Source organism: Hyla sarda, chromosome 8 (genome assembly GCF_029499605.1).
Source record: "Hyla sarda isolate aHylSar1 chromosome 8, aHylSar1.hap1, whole genome shotgun sequence".
NCBI lineage: Eukaryota > Metazoa > Chordata > Amphibia > Anura > Hylidae > Hyla > Hyla sarda.
In genome coordinates this window covers 226143391-226161695 of record NC_079196.1, presented here as the reverse complement: position 1 = coordinate 226161695, position 18305 = coordinate 226143391, and the positions used below count along the sequence as shown (strand labels likewise).

The window sequence follows — 18305 nt, the reverse complement described above, 5'->3', positions numbered from 1 at the left end:
GAGAATGCCGTGACTCACCAATATAATTGTAGGCTTCAGATTCCCCGGCCCCGGTGAGTAATCCCACCAGTGGAGAATGGCTGCCGATCCAATGTCCCTCTGGGGCCCGCGCCGGAGCTCAGCCGCTTCTTTATGGCTGTAATTAAAGCCGCCAGCGAAAACCGCGAAAAACTATCAGGAAAGGAATGTGATCACTGCGATACGTATCTAATCCTGTCCTGAGCTGTGTATGTAAGCAGTGTCTCCCAACCAGGGGCCTCCTGATGTTGCAAAACTACAACTCCCAGCATGTCCGGACAGCCAACGGCATGCTGGGAATTGTAGTTTTGCAACTGATCTAAAACTTTCATGTGTGATACTGATGTCTAAGCTGCTGTATCTAAACCAATCATAGATAGATATATATATGAGATAGATAGATAGATAGATAGGAGATAGATAGATATGAGATAGATAGATATGAGATAGATAGATATATATGAGATAGATAGATATGAGATAGATAGATAGATAGATAGATATGAGATAGATATAAGATAGATAGATAGATATGAGATAGATAGATATGAGATAGATAGATATGAGATAGATAGATAGATAGATAGATATGAGATAGATAGATAGATAGATAGATATGAGATAGATAGATAGATAGATAGATATGAGATAGATAGATAGATAGATAGATAGATAGGAGATAGATAGATATGAGATAGATAGATATGAGATAGATAGATATGAGATAGATAGATATGAGATAGATAGATAGTAGATAGATAGGAGATAGATAGATAGGAGATAGATAGATAGATAGATATGAGATAGATAGATAGATAGATAGATAGATAGATAGATATGAGATAGATGGATATGAGATAGATAGATAGATGGATAGATATGAGATAGATAGATAGATAGATAGATAGATAGATAGATATGAGATAGATATGAGATAGATAGATAGATATGAGATAGATATGAGATAGATAGGAGATAGATAGGAGATAGATATGAGATAGATAGATATGAGATAGATATTAGATAGATATGAGATAGATAGATATGAGATAGATAGATATGAGATAGATATGAGATAGATAGATATGAGATAGATATGAGATAGATATGAGATAGATAGATATGAGATAGATAGATATGAGATAGATATGAGATAGATAGATAGATAGATAGATATGAGATAGATAGATAGATAGATAGATATGAGATAGATATGAGATAGATAGATATGAGATAGATAGATATGAGATAGATAGATAGGAGATAGATAGATATGAGATAGATAGATATGAGATAGATAAATAGATATGAGATAGATAGATAGATAGATAGATAGATATGAGATAGATTGATATGAGATAGATAGATGGATAGATAGATATGAGATAGATAGATATGAGATAGATAGATAGATATGGGATAGATATCAGATAGATAGATAGATAGATAGATAGATAGATATGAGATAGATAGATATGAGATAGATAGATAGATAGATAGATAGATAGATAGAAATTGGAAATATCCGCAGCACACTGAGTAGTAAAATTCAAACAAGTTTTATTCCATCACAGTGGGGGTGTCCAGAACAACGTTTCAACCAGCTCCCTGGTCTTTTTCAAGCTCAGCTTGAAAAAGACCAGGGAGCTGGTTGAAACGTTGTTCTGGACACCCCCACTGTGATGGAATAAAACTTGTTTGAATTTTACTACTCAGTGTGCTGTGGATATTTCCAATTTCTGCTTACACATGGATTCCTGACCCGGGTCTGGACTCTGCGTGCACCGAATTTTTGTTTTTTTGGGTGCTGCTCTCCTTCTACTATATAGATAGATAGATAGATAGATAGATAGATAGATAGATAGATATGAGATAGATTGATATGAGATAGATAGATGGATAGATAGATATGAGATAGATATATATGGGATAGATAACAGATAGATAGATAGATAGATATGAGATAGATAGATGGATAGATAGATATGAGATAGATAGATATGGGATAGATATCAGATAGATAGATAAATAGATAGATAGATAGATAGATAGATATGAGATAGATAGATAGATAGATATGAGATAGATTGATATGAGATAGATAGATGGATAGATAGATATGAGATAGATAGATATGGGATAGATAACAGATAGATAGATAGATAGATAGATAGATAGATATGAGATAGATAGATAGATAGATAGATATGAGATAGATAGATATGAGATAGATATGAGATAGATATGAGACAGATAGATATGAGATAGATTGATATGAGATAGATAGATAGATATGAGATAGATAGATAGATATGGGATAGATATGAGATAGATAGATAGATATGAGATAGATAGATATGGGATAGATATGAGAGATAGATAGATAGATAGATAGATAGATATGGGATAGATATGAGATAGATAGATAGATAGATCGATAGATAGATATGAGATAGATAGATAGATAGATATGGGATAGATATGAGATAGATAGATAGATAGATCGATAGATATGGGATAGATATGAGATAGATAGATAGATAGATAGATAGATATGGGATAGATATGAGATAGATAGATAGATATGAGATAGATAGATAGATATGGGATAGATAGATAGATATGAGATAGATAGATAGATAGATATGGGATAGATATGGGATAGATATGAGATAGATAGATAGATAGATATGGGATAGATATGGGATAGATATGAGATAGATAGATAGATAGATAGATATGAGATAGATAGATAGATATGAGATAGATATGAGATAGATATGAGATAGATAGATAGATAGATAGATATGAGATAGATAGATAGATAGATATGAGATAGATAGATATGAGATAGATATGAGATAGATAGATAGATAGATAGATAGATATGAGATAGATACAAAGCAGAATGATTCTCGCAGCGCACCCAGTGAAGGTTTATTGACTCACGCAGACGATACGTTTCGGCAGCATCGCGCACGCCGTCTGTTCCCCTATGGACTCCTGAGCTCGGTGACGTCTTGCACCATTTATTTGCTCTCCCTGTGAATTTGTAGATAGATCGATAGTCAGATTGAAGTTTTGTAATTTATCGTGTGTGATACTGTTGTCTGAGCTGCTGTATCTAAACCCTCATTTGTGATACCGTCTCTGAGAACCACATACACATATCATGAGGCTCCTCGTGTGGAGATGGAACAAGAATTATTATCATGACCACAAGGGGGCAGAGTCACAAGGAAGAATGATGTAATTGGGAGCATAATAGAGCCCCAGGGGCCAAACACATTGGTAGTACTTACTAGGTCCCTTTGTGCTCCCACACAGTAGTTTGCCCCCTTTGTACCCCCCCCCCCCACCACACACAGTGCTTATCCCCCTTTTTGCCCCCACACAGTAACTAGCTCTTTTTGTTTTCACCACACAGTACTTATCCCCCTACGTGCCCCCACACATCAGTTAGTCCACTTTGTGCCCCCGCACAATTGTTATCCCTCTTTGTGCCCACGCAGTAGTAATGTCCAGATAATACTGCCACATACAGCTCACATCATACTGCCATATAGTGTCCAGATAATACTGTTGTATGAAGCCCCAACTATACCAACATAGAGTGTCCAGATAATACTGCACTATACAGCCCTAATAATACCAACATAGAGTGTCCAGATAATACTGCACTATACAGCCCTAATAATACCAACATAGAGTGTCCAGATAATACTGCACTATACAGCCCTAATAATACCAACATAGAGTGTCCAGATAATACTGCACTATACAGCCCTAATAATACCAACATAGAGTGTCCAGATAATACTGCACTATACAGCCCTAATAATACCAACATAGAGTGTCCAGATAATACTGCACTATACAGCCCTAATAATACCAACATAGAGTGTCCAGATAATACTGCACTATACAGCCCTAATAATACCAACATAGAGTGTCCAGATAATACTGCACTATACAGCCCTAATAATACCAACATAGAGTGTCCAGATAATACTGCACTATACAGCCCTAATAATACCAACATAGAGTGTCCAGATAATACTGCACTATACAGCCCTAATAATACCACCATAGAGTGTCCAGATAATACTGCACTATACAGCCCTAATAATACCACCATAAAGTGTCCAGATAATACTGCACTATACAGCCCTAATAATACCACCATAGAGTGTCCAGATAATACTGCATTATATAGTCATAATAATACTACCATAGAGTGTCCAGATAATACTGCACTATACAGCCCTAATAATACTACCATAGAGTGTCCAGATAATACTGCATTATATAGTCATAATAATACTACCATAGAGTGTCCAGATAATACTGCACTATACAGCCCTAATAATACCACCATAGAGTGTCCAGATAATACTGCACTATACAGCCCTAATAATACCACCATAGAGTGTCCAGATAATACTGCACTATACAGCCCTAATAATACCACAATAGAGTGTCCAGATAATACTGCACTATACAGCCCTAATAATGCCACCATAGAGTGTCCAGATAATACTGCACTATACAGCCCTAATAATACCACCATAAAGTGTCCAGATAATACTGCACTATACAGCCCTAATAATACCACCATAGAGTGTCCAGATAATACTGCATTATATAGTCATAATAATACTACCATAGAGTGTCCAGATAATACTGCACTATACAGCCCTAATAATACCACCATAGAGTGTCCAGATAATACTGCACTATACAGCCCTAATAATACCACCATAGAGTGTCCAGATAATACTGCACTTTACAGCCCTAATAATACCACCATAGAGTGTCCAGATAATACTGCATTATATAGTCATAATAATACTACCATAGAGTGTCCAGATAATACTGCACTATACAGCCCTAATAATACCAACATAGAGTGTCCAGATAATACTGCACTATACAGCCCTAATAATACTACCATAGTGTCCAGATAATACTGCATTATATAGTCATAATAATACTACCATAGAGTGTCCAGATAATACTGCACTATACAGCCCTAATAATACCACCATAGAGTGTCCAGATAATACTGCACTATACAGCCCTAATAATACCACCATAGAGTGTCCAGATAATACTGCACTATACAGCCCTAATAATACCACCATATAATGTCCTGAGATCTTGTAGAGCATTATATGGTGGTCTTCCTCTCTGTGTACAGACCCCGGCAGCCGGATCTGTATTGGCGCCGTGTGCAGGTGAGATCTCTGTCCCCCGGGGAGCAGACGCTGAGACTAGAGGAGTGGGAGTAATGCAGATCCCCTGAGAGCAGACAGATGTGCGGGAGACGGGCAGGGGGGGGGGGGGGGGGGAGACACACGGGGGCATATAGTCCGGGGGGCTGGAATGTGTCCTGATGGGGAAATTGATCGCAACCCGACCCAGTATCAGATGAGTATCTGCCCCTTCATAATTAGGTGTCAGGATCAGCGCATACAGAATAGAAGAGATCACACAGGCCACATACATGATGCTTCCGGTATTTGAAACAATCTCATATCTATCTCATATCTATCTGTCTATCTCATATCTATCTATCTATCTATCTCATATCTATCTATCTTATATCTATCTATCTTATATCCATCTCTCTCATATCTATCTATCTATCTCATATCTATCTATCTCATATCCATCTATCTCATATCTATCTATCTATCTCATATCTATCCATCTATCTCATATCTATCTATCTATCTCATATCTATCTATCTATCTATCTATCTCATATCTATCTTATATCCATCTATCTCATATCTATCTCATATCTATCTATCTATCTTATATCCATCTATCTCATATCTATCCATCTATCTCATATTTATCCATCTATCTCATTTCTATCCATCTATCTCATATCTATCTATCTATCTCATATCTATCTTATATCCATCTATCTCATATCTATCTCATATCTATCTATCTATCTCATATCTATCTATCTCATATCTATCTATCTATCTATCTCATATCTATCTATCTATTTATCTATCTCATATCTATCTATCTCATATCCATCTATCTCATATCTATCTATCTATCTATCTATCTATCTCATATCTATCTATCTCATATCTATCTATCTCATATCTATCTATCTATCTATCTCATATCTATCTACAGTCAAAATGAAGTATTCCTCACAGGAAAGGATTGCAGTAACACAGGTTTTGCTATACACATGTTTATTCCCTTTGTGTATATATATATATATATATATATATATATATATATATAGATCTCCTCTCCTCTGTGTATATATATAGATCTCCTCTCCTCTGTATATATATATATATATTGCAGTAACACAGGTTCTGCTATACACATGTTTATTCCCTTTGTGTGTATATATGTAGATCTCCTCTCCTCTGTATATATATATAGATCTCCTCTCCTCTGTATATATATATATATATATATATAGATCTCCTCTCCTCTGTATATATATATATATATATTGCAGTAACACAGGTTTTGCTATACACATGTTTATTCCCTTTGTGTGTATATATATATATATATAGATCTCCTCTCCTCTGTATATATATATATAGATCTCCTCTCCTCTGTATATATATATATAGATCTCCTCTCCTCTGTGTATATATATATATATATAGAGATCTCCTCTCCTCTGTATATATATATATAGATCTCCTCTCCTCTGTATATATATATATAGATCTCCTCTCCTCTGTGTATATATATATATTGCAGTAACACAGGTTTTGCTATACACATGTTTATTCCCTTTGTGTGTATATATATATATATATAGATCTCCTCTCCTCTGTATATATATATATAGATCTCCTCTCCTCTGTATATATATAGCAGTAACACAGGTTTTGCTATACACATGTTTATTCCCTTTGTGTGTATTGGAACTAAACCAAAAAAGGAGGAAAAAAAGCAAATTGGACATAATGTCACCAAACTCCAAAAATGGTCTGGACAAAATTATTGGCACCTTTCAAAATTGTGGATAAATAAGGGTGGGTTCACACTACGTTTTCTCCCATACGGGAGCGCATACGGCAGGGGGGAGCTAAAACCTTGCGCTCCCGTATGCCTTCGTATGTGCTCCCGTATGTCATTCATTTCAATGAGCCGACCGGAGTGGTTGACCACAGTTTTAGGTCCGGTTGTAAAAGCGCATACGGCGCAAAAATGAGCCGACCGGACCGAACGTTTCACTCCGGTCGGCTCATTGAAATGAATGACATACGGGAGCGCATACGGTCACATACGGGAGCGCATACGGTCACATACGGGAGCGCATACGAAGGCATACGGGAGCGCAAGGTTTTAGCTCCCCCCTGCCGTATGCGCTCCCGTATGGGAGAAACGTAGTGTGAACCCACCCTAAGATTGTTTCAAGCATGTGATGCTCCTTTATACTCACCTGGGGCAAGTAACAGGTGTGGGCAATATAAAAATCACACCTGAAAGCAGACAAAAAGGAGAGAAGTTCACTTAGTCTTTGCATTGTGTGTCTGTGTGTGTCACACTAAGCATGGACAACAGAAAGAGGAGGAGAGAACTGTCTGAGGACTTGGGAACCAAAATTGTGGAAAAATATCAACAATCCCCAGGTTACAAGTCCATCTCCAGAGACCTAGATTTGTCTTTGTCCACAGTGCGCAACATTATCAAGAAGTTTACAACCCCTGGCCCTGTAGATAATCTCCCTGAGAGTGGACGGAAGAGAAAAACTGATGAAAGGTGTCACCGCAGGATAGTCCGGATGGTGGATAAGCAGCCCCAAACAAGTTCCAAAGATATTCAAGCTGTCCTGCAGGCTCAGGGAACATCAGTGTCAGCGCAAACTATCCGTCAACATTTAAATGAAATGCTATGGAGGAGACCCAGGAGGACCCCACTATGGAGGAGACCCAGGAGGACCCCACTATGGAGGAGACCCAGGAGGACCCCACTATGGAGGAGACCCAGGAGAACCTCACTATGGAGGAGACCCAGGAGGACCCCACTATGGAGGAGACCCAGGAGGACCCCACTATGGAGGAGACCCAGGAGGACCCCACTATGGAGGAGACCCAGGAGGACCCCACTATGGAGGAGACCCAGGAGGACCTCACTATGGAGGAGACCCAGGGGGACCTCACTATGGAGGAGACCCAGGAGGACCCCACTATGGAGGAGACCCAGGAGAACCTCACTATGGAGGAGACCCAGGAGGACCCCACTATGGAGGAGACCCAGGAGGACCGCACTATGGAGGAGACCCAGGAGGACCCCACTATGGAGGAGACCCAGGAGGACCCCACTATGGAGGAGACCCAGGAGGACCCCACTATGGAGGAGACCCAGGAGGACCCCGCTATGGAGGAGACCCAGGAGGACCCCGCTATGGAGGAGACCCAGGAGGACCCCGCTATGGAGGAGACCCAGGAGGACCCCGCTATGGAGGAGACCCAGGAGGACCCCGCTATGGAGGAGACCCAGGAGGACTCCACTATGGAGGAGACCCAGGAGGACCCCACTATGGAGGAGACCCAGGAGGACCCCACTATGGAGGAGACCCAGGAGGACCCCACTATGGAGGAGACCCAGGAGGACCCCGCTACGGAGGAGACACAGGAGGACCCCGCTACGGAGGAGACCCAGGAGGACCCCGCTATGGAGGAGACCCAGGAGGACCCCACTATGGAGGAGACCCAGGAGGACCCCACTATGGGGAAGACCCAGGAGGACCCCCGCTATGGAGGAGACCCAGGAGGACCCCACTATGGAGGAGACCCAGGAGGACCCCACTATGGAGGAGACCCAGGAGGACCCCCGCTATGGAGGAGACCCAGGAGGACCCCACTATGGAGGAGACCCAGGAGGACCCCGCTACGGAGGAGACCCAGGAGGACCCCGCTACGGAGGAGACCCAGGAGGACCCCGCTATGGAGGAGACCCAGGAGGACCCCACTATGGAGGAGACCCAGGAGGACCCCACTATGGGGAAGACCCAGGAGGACCCCCGCTATGGAGGAGACCCAGGAGGACCCCACTATGGAGGAGACCCAGGAGGACCCCACTATAGAGGAGACCCAGGAGGACCCCACTATGGAGGAGACCCAGGAGGACCCCACTGCTGACACAGACTATATTTTACCAAAATGAACTTGAGTAACCAAAATCCTTCTGGGAAAACGTCTTGTGGACAGATGAGACCAAGATAGATCTTTTTGGTAAAGCAAATCATTCTACTGTTTCCCGAAAACGTAATGAGGCCTACAAAGAAAAGAACACAGTACCTACAGTGACATATGGGGGAGGTCAGTGATGTTTTGGGTTGTTTTGCTGCCTCTGGCACTGGGGGCCTTGAATGTGTACAAGACATCATGAAATCTGAGGATTACCAATGGATTTTGGGGTCGCACTGTACAGCCCAGTGTCAGAAAGCTGGGTTTGTGTCCGAGATCTTGGGTCTTCCAGCAGGACAATGACCCCAAATATACAGCAAAAAGCCCCAGAAATGGACGACAACAAAGCGCTGGAGAGTTCTGAAGTGTCAGCAATGAGTCCAGATCTAAATCCCATTGATCACCTGTGGAGAGATCTTATAATTACTGTTGGGAAAAGGCGCCGTCCAATAAGAGACCTGGAGCAGTTTGTAAAGGAAGAGTGGTCCAACATTCCGGCTGAGAGGTGTAAGAAGCTTATTGATGGTTATAGGAAGAGTGGTCCAACATTCCGGCTGAGAGGTGTAAGAAGCTTATTGATGGTTATAGGAAGAGTGGTCTAACATCCCGGCTGAGAGGTGTAAGAAGCTTATTGGTGGTTATAGGAAGAGTGCTCCAACATTCCGGCTGAGAGGTGTAAGAAGCTTATTGATTGTTATAGGAAGAGTGCTCCAACATTCCGGCTGAGAGGTGTAAGAAGCTTATTGATGGATATAGGAAGAGTGGTCCAACATTCCGGCTGAGAGGTGTAAGAAGCTTATTGATGGTTATAGGAAGAGTGGACCAACATTCCGGCTGAGAGGTGTAAGGAGCTTATTGATGGTTATAGAAAGACACTGATCTCACTTATTTTTTCCAAAGGGTGTGCGACCAAATATTAAGTTAAGGGGCCAATAATTGTGTCCAGACCATTTTTGGAGTTTGGTGACATTATGTCCAATTAGCTTTTTTTTCCTCCTTTTTTTGGTTTAGTTCCAATACACACAAAGGGAATAAACATGTGTATAGCAAAACCTGTGTTACTGCTATATATATATATACACACACATACAGAGGAGAGGAGATATATATATATATACAGAGGAGAGGAGATATATATATATATATATATACACACACAAAGGGAATAAACATGTGTATAGCAAAACATGTGTTACTGCAATCCTTTCTTGTGAGGAATACTTTTCAGGGGTGCCAACATTTACAGCCATGACTGTATCTATCTCATATCTATCTATCTATCTATCTCATATCTATCTATTATATCTATCTCATATCTATCTATCTCATATCTATCTATTATATCTATCTCATATCTATCTATCTCATATCTATCTATTATATCTATCTCATATCTATCTATCTCATATCTATCTATTTATCTCATATCTATCTATCTATTATATCTATCTCATATCTATCTATCTCATATCTATCTCATATCTTTCTATCGCATATCTATCTATCTCATATCTATCTATTATATCTATCTCATATCTTTCTATCGCATATCTATCTATCTCATATCTATCTATTATATCTATCTCATATCTATCTATCTATCTATCTATCTCATATCTATCTATCTATCTATCTCATATCTATCTATCTATCTATCTCATGTCTATCTATCTAATATCTATGAGGGGTTTAGATACAGCAGCTCAGACAACTGTATCACACACAAAAGGCTTATATCAGTTGCAAAACTACAATTCCCAGAATGCCCGGACAGCCAATGGCTGTCCGGGCATGCTGGGAGTTGTAGTTTTGCAACATCAGTAGGCCCCCTGGTTGGAAACCACTGCTTACATACACAGCTCAGGACAGGATTAGATACGTATCCCGGTTATCACATTCCTTTCCCTATAGTTTTTCACAGTTCTTGCTGGTGGCTGTAATCAGGTAACGGCGGCCATGTTTAATCGGCGGCCATGTTTAATCGGCGGCCATGTCACAAGGGTTTATATAGTCTGTAGCGTGCCTTGTGATTGGTTTGTAGGTGTTCCTCGTCCATCACGTGGGTCTCATCATTTTGGGTGGGGTCTCTCTGGTAACGCCATCTTGAGACATTCTTTCAAACATGATGGGAGGGGGCAGAGCGAGTTGCCATTTCTGAAATAGCCATTTTACCTCATCCACCACAATGAATGCAGATGACAAAGATACAACGTGGACAGTGGGCGTCACCAACCAAGACCTAAGATGTTCCCCCAAAATAAGATGTGGGAGATGTCATCCGTGTCCAACCAGGAATGGTCCACCATGTCCCACCAGTGTCTGAAAAGATTCGTCTTCTCATGTTTTCCAGGTACCTGAAACCAGATGTGGAAAAAAAGTCCAAGCACAAGACGGCTGTGAAGAAGAAGACCCTGAACCCCGAATTCAATGAGGTAAAGGTTGGGGGGAGGGCGCACGCTTAGGCCTCAGGACTAGGACACGTATAGGAGGGAGCGGTGATCTTGGTCATGTGATGGCAGCCATTGTTGTTCTTCTATTTTTCAGGAGTTCTTCTATAAAATCGGCCTCCACGAGCTGCAGAAGAGGAGCCTGGAGGTGACCGTGTGGGATTACGACCTGGGAAAGTCCAACGATTTCATAGGTGAGATTAAACATGGCCGCCGATTAAACATGGCCGCCGTTACATGATTACAGCCGCCAGCGAAAACTACAAAAAACTATCAGGAAAGGAATGTGATCACTGCGATACGTATCTAATCCTGTCCTGAGCTGTGTATGTAAGCAGTGTCTCCCAACCAGGGGCCTCCTGATGTTGCAAAACTACAACTCCCAGCATGTCTGGACTGCCAACGGCTGTCCAGGCATGCTGGGAGTTGTAGTTTTGAAACACCTGGAGGCACCCTGGTTGGGAAACACTGAGATAGATAGATAGACAGATAGATAGATAGATATGAGATAGATAGACAGAGAGATAGATATGAGATAGATAGATATGAGATAGATAGACAGAGAGATAGATAGATATGAGATAGATAGATATGAGATAGATAGATATGAGATAGATAGATATGAGATAGATAGATATGAGATAGATATGAGATAGATAGATAGATATGAGATAGATAGATATGAGATAGATAGATATGAGATAGATAGATATGAGATAGATATGAGATAGATAGATATGAGATAGATAGACAGAGAGATAGATAGATATGAGAGAGATAGATAGATAGATATATAGATAGATATGAGATAGATAGATAGATATGAGATAGATATAAGATAGACAGATAGATATGAGATAGATATGAGATAGATATGAGATAGATAGATAGATATGAGATAGATATGAGATAGATAGATAGATATGAGATAGATATAAGATAGACAGATAGATATGAGATAGATATGAGATAGATATGAGATAGATATGAGATAGATAGATATGAGATAGATAGATAGATAGATATGAGATAGATAGATAGATAGATAGATAGATATGAGATAGATAGATATGAGATAGATAGATAGATAGATATGAGATAGATAGATAGATAGATAGATAGATATGAGATAGATAGATATGAGATAGATAGATAGATAGATAGATAGATATGAGATTTTCCACGAGCTGCAGAGGAGGAGCCTGGAGGTGACCGTGTGGGATTACGACCTGGGAAAGTCCAACGATTTCATACGTGAGATTAAACATGGCCGCCTGTACCTGATGAACACTGTGTATACACAGATGATAGGCCCCACCTCTCCAGTTGTCCTTTCTACACTCATAGACTGTTGCCTGATTTGGTACCCAGTTTCGCCGGCCATCTTGAATGGAGATGCACAGTTTATGTTCCTTTCTCAACTCTGCCCTTCTTCCTTCTTTTCCAGGAGGTGTCACGCTTGGCACGAACGCCAAAGGGGAGTGTCTCAAACACTGGATGGAGTGTCTGTCTTCCACCAATCAGAGGGCTGAACACTGGCACACGCTGACCAACGAGCTTCCAGGATCCACCTTCACCGACTAAGGAGGGGAGCGGAGAGAGAGATCCCGGAGAGAGAGCGCGGTCACCCACTTGCACACTCACACCACTCAACGCGTTTTCATTGTCCAAAGGTGGAAAGTTAACACCGCGGTGGGATTCAAGATGGACGCCAGGCGGAAGGGATTGAATATGTCCGTCTACGCCATAACAAGACGTTACCTGTTTGTTCGTAAGCTGTTGGAGATGGCGGCGGCGGGGGGCGAAGGACGCCCCTCACACCCAGGATGTAAATATCGATAGCACATCCACCACACAAATCCACGACAAAATGGCTGCTTTATGACGACCTCAATATATGAGAATCTGCGATCAAAAAACATCCTGGGATAATCCTGCGTCAGACCCAGTCCGATCTTACCACCGGCGCGGGCTGGAGGGTCCATGATGAATTGTGGTGGGGAATATCCCATCACCTGGCAGTAGGGGGCGATAGTTTACCTCAGGGTAAACAGTATAAATTGGGTTTTATGTGTGAATTTACACCTAGGGCTATATGGCGACTTTAGTGATGACGCGCAACGCACGACCTCATTCACCAGATGTTGCAGGGAGTAGCTCTAGCCCAGTGGTCTCCAATCTGCGCCCCCCCCCCCCCCAGATGTTGTAAAACTACAACTCCCAGCATGCCCGGACAGCCAACGGCTGTCCGGGCATCCTGGGAGTTGTAGTTTTGCAACATCGGGGGGCCGCAGTATGGAGACTTTGTGAAGGCCGCACACCACGGCAAAAGATGGACGGAAAACGCGCTAAAACGCAATTTTCCGCCATAAAAAAAAAAAAGTATGAGGGTTAAAGTCGCCATGAAGCCCTATCCTACAACAAGTGGAGGCCGCCATTTTGAAAGCTAAAATTATTGATTTCCCCCATGACTGTGTCACAATGGTGGAATCTATTCCATGGCTGAACTGACTCCAAAATGGGGGAATATACGTTTGAACTTTGATGAAATGGCGGCCTCTACAGCTTGACTGCCACAAAATGGCCGAACCCCACTGGGACGACGATATCAGCCATTTTTTTTTTTTTTTGCTTAAGCACCCCCTTCCTGCCTGGTGACTGAGCGCTCATTCCTCCGTCTTTGCAGCAGATTAGACGGCGCCTAATGCGATTTGTGTCTGTTAATTGGATTTAATTAGGCCGCGCCGTTGTCGGGTCACGTGACAGCTGAGCCCCGCTAATCTGTAAAGTGATCCGACGGCTTCTGTCAGGCTAATGCCATCGTGTGGGAATAGTGCCGGGAGAGGGGGGGGGGGGGGGGGGACAATGGAGGCCTAATAAATCTAATAAAATGTGGAGCTGTTGCCCATAGCAACCAATCATGGCAGCTCTGAAAAGAAAGCTGCGATCGGATCGGTCACCACGGGCAACGGGGACACGTTCGGTCGGATCTAGTGTCATCACCACAGCTCTTGTATGAATGTCACATGACACTATTAACCCTTCGACTCACAGGAGGCAACACAGGCCGTATAGTCCAGTATGTCTGGCAACTTGGCGGCCATTTTTAGAGCTAGGCCGCAATCCCACAAGTCTAAACCCACGTGATTGCGCCAATTTGATGCAAGATAAACCATGACTATGCAGGAGTGGACACAGCCATATGACCCGGGGCACAACTATTGTGAACATGTAATCTCACCAGTGTTTGCGGTAAAAGCCTCCATTATCGACCCACTCGATCATATAGTGGATCAATTCGCTTCTCTCTAGGATAATAGCTCCATGATGACCAATTAGATAACAGGGACTGGCCGCGGTGAAGACGGAGATAAATATAACTAGGCCTCGTGTATCCGAACCAGTGCGGATAAAACATGGAGGAGCTGTGGGTAACTATGGTTGCTATGGGCATTGTCCTTAGCAACCAATCAGATCCTCAGTTTTCTTTTTTCTGCAGTGAAGGGTCGATAAGGAAAGAAGCGATCTGATTGGTCGTCACACATCAGGACTGGACGCGATCGCAGGAAGTGCGTTTCCGATACCCGGCGCACGACTATGCACACACCCGTCTCTCTGGGCTATGCACACATCTCACACCTTCACTATTTGCACGTTTTTTGGGTTTCTTTTTTCCAATGTTTTGTGACTTCTTGTTTTGTACGTTGGGGGAGGGGACGTGTGTGATTTGTTTTGTACACCGGGGGTGGGGTAAGGGGTGGGGGGGTGGATCAGTGCTCGATCTTCGCACGCCGGCACTGCGTTTATGCAAAATTGTGTCTTTTTGTAACTTTATTATTCACAATTTTTAAGAAGTGACATTGGCGATGTGGGAGGGGCCAGAAAAGTGTGGGCGGGATACGATTGGTTAAAAAATATAAATAAATCAAGGGTGAAGGTAAATCGTGGTCGTCGCACTTGTCGCCATACAATGCTGCCATGTTCTGTATACTCTATATGGCTGCACAAACGACATGATCACATGACACAGGAAGCTGCTGAGGCATCATGGGTAGGGATGTAAGAAAAAATCGATTCTCGCGATAATCGCGATTTTTCATTTGCCGATACAGAATCGATTCAAAATATTTTTGAATCGATTCTTTTAGGGATGTGGAATTTTTATCTGCGGACGCCTGGAACAGCATGTCATGTCCCGGGCATCAGGAGATAAAAGTTCCACATTTGTGGAGCCGGGCAGGCCGGATCTGACACGGCTATGGAGCGGGCTCCGACTCGTGCCCACTCCGTACTATGCGACCCCCGGCTGATTTCAGTAGCCGGGGGCCGCCGCTAATAGCCAGCATGCGGCAATCGCCGCGGCTGGCTATTAAAGGAGTATCCGGTGCGCACTTTTCTCATGTTATCCTATCCAGGCTGCAAAATAAAACGCACTTTATCTTACCTGCCAACGAGCCCCCGGAGCTCCGGTACAGGTGTTCGGTCCCCGGGCTGTATTCTTCTTACTTCCTGTTAGTCCGGCACGTCACATGGAGCTTCAGCCTATCACTGGCCGCAGCGATGTCCCGCCTCCGCTGGTGATAGGCTGAAGCTCCGTGTGACGTGCCGGACTAACAGGAAGTAAGAAGAATACAGCCCGGGGACCGAACACCTGTACCGGACTGTACCGGAGCTCCGCGGGCTCGTTGGCAGGTAAGAGAAAGTGCGTTTTATTTTATTTTGCAGCCTGGACGGGATAACATGAGAAAAGTGAGCACCGGAGTACTAGATCGCCGCTGTCAAAGCTGACAGCGGCGTCTATTGGGATCTATGAATGCTCCCAGGTGGGCGATATATCGCGATGTATCGTCACCTAGACGGTATCGCGATATATCGGGATATATCGAATCGCCACACTGGTATCGCGATTCGAATCGAATCGCCAAATTCTTGGCGATTCACACCCCTAATCATGGGTAGCTGCATCTTCTTCCCTTCCTCATACACCGCAGCTGGTTATAAAGAGTCTCCATGAGGCGGCGTTTCCTCTGAATGTAACGATGGCGGCTCCAGTCATCACTACCAATGAGGGGGGCAGCCAGAAGGATAAAGGGGTTCAGTATCGATGTAGATATTGTGCTCGCTCTGGGGTTGCCATGGAAGCATCAAGCCTGTACTTCCTGCCATGTGACCTCTACTCATCAGAACACACTTATCAGTGATCGCATGGCAGGAAGTCGAAGTTTAATAAGTCTGTTGGCGTTACCATGGCAACCCCAGAGCAAGCATGATACCTACTGAACAAGGATTACGAACAGTTCCTCTTCTTGTAATAGAACTGAATAAATTACTTATGGCAGCTGCTTGTCCCAGCCCTACGTGCAGTTCTAGGGGGCGCCAATCGTCTAGGGGCAATTGATAAAGATTGTAAAATATAGTTCTACGGTGGGCAAATACACAAAACGTGACCCTTGTAATCCAGTCTTTGGTTTGTGCCCCTTTCAGGCCGGGTTCGCATAGGTGTTGGTAGCCATATTACTTTTCTTCCATGAACGCCGACACTCTTGTCCTCAGGTTGTGTGTGGTATTGCAGCTCAGTTCCAGCAAAGTGAATGAGGCCGAGTTGTAATACCACACATATCCTGAGGATAAGGGTGGCGCTACGCTTTTCTAATCTTGTATAAAATTGCGTGAACCCGGCCTCGGGAGGAGACTGTGATGGGGCCGTACATAGGGAGGGATCTGAACCAGTCACGTTGTTGCGAGGTTGGGTGTCTCCGAGACGTAGCCGGTCATGAGCGGACATGCTGGACACAGGTGACGGGGGGTAACACGCGGGGCCGCACGTGACTGTGCTTTGTGTCGTGTATGTCAGGTTTGGATAGGGGATGCGCTGGAGGCGGAGCACCCCGTATTTGCATGTCACAGCCTCCTCCTTGATTACTGCACTCAATAAAGGTGAACAAACTCTCAATGGACCCCCGTCTTGTTTTTTCTAAAGTCAAAAACACTCATAGTATCAATGTCTACACACAGCTTGAGTTTGCTCCAATGTATCAGTGCTGGTAAAATATAGGGGTTTTTAGCCTCTAGTTCATTGTTTCCCAATCAGTGTGCCTCCAGCTATTGCAAAACTACAACTCCCAGCATGCCCGGACAGCCGTTGGCTGTCCGGGCATGCGGGGAGTTGTAGTTTTGCAACAGCTGGAGGCATGCCGAATGGGAAACGCCACTCTAGATATAAATAAAAATGTTTCCATACTCTGACAGCAAGCAGAGATCTTGAAAAGTTGTGAGAAATTAGGATTCTTCATTATACAGTGAGACTAGATGAGCGTGTGTAAACCTGCAGTACAGTCCTGCCATCTACTGGTCAGATGTAGGTACTGTACTGACTTATTATTTTTTTGGTTTATATAGGGCAGCATAGACTATTACCATAGAGAATAATGTGGCGGTTCTTGTGCATGCCTTGTGCTTACCTGTTTTGGCTGATGTGGCAGGAGGAGGTTGTCAGCCATACAAATTGCAATTCCCATCACTGAATTGATTTCTTAATGCAGACTACATTTCCCATGAATCCTCTGGCTTAGGAGAGCGAAGGGGTGGAGTCTTATCACTGGACTTGGTCATCTAAATAGGCTGCTGGTGCCGGAGATCACCAGGG

The 18305-nt window shown here is 43.0% G+C and overlaps 1 protein-coding gene across 1 annotated transcript in view; it reads left to right on the top strand.

The window, feature by feature from the left end:
• The window catches only part of DOC2A (double C2 domain alpha), a 75188-nt gene extending 59774 nt beyond the window's left edge, over positions 1-15414 (top strand). The window contains exons 10-12 of the mRNA XM_056534546.1: positions 11563-11644; positions 11757-11853; positions 13107-15414. Coding sequence (XP_056390521.1) covers positions 11563-11644; positions 11757-11853; positions 13107-13243 — 316 coding nt within the window. The 3' untranslated portion in view covers positions 13244-15414. The remainder of the gene's footprint in view (positions 1-11562; positions 11645-11756; positions 11854-13106) is intronic.
• The last annotated feature ends 2891 nt before the right edge of the window (positions 15415-18305 follow it).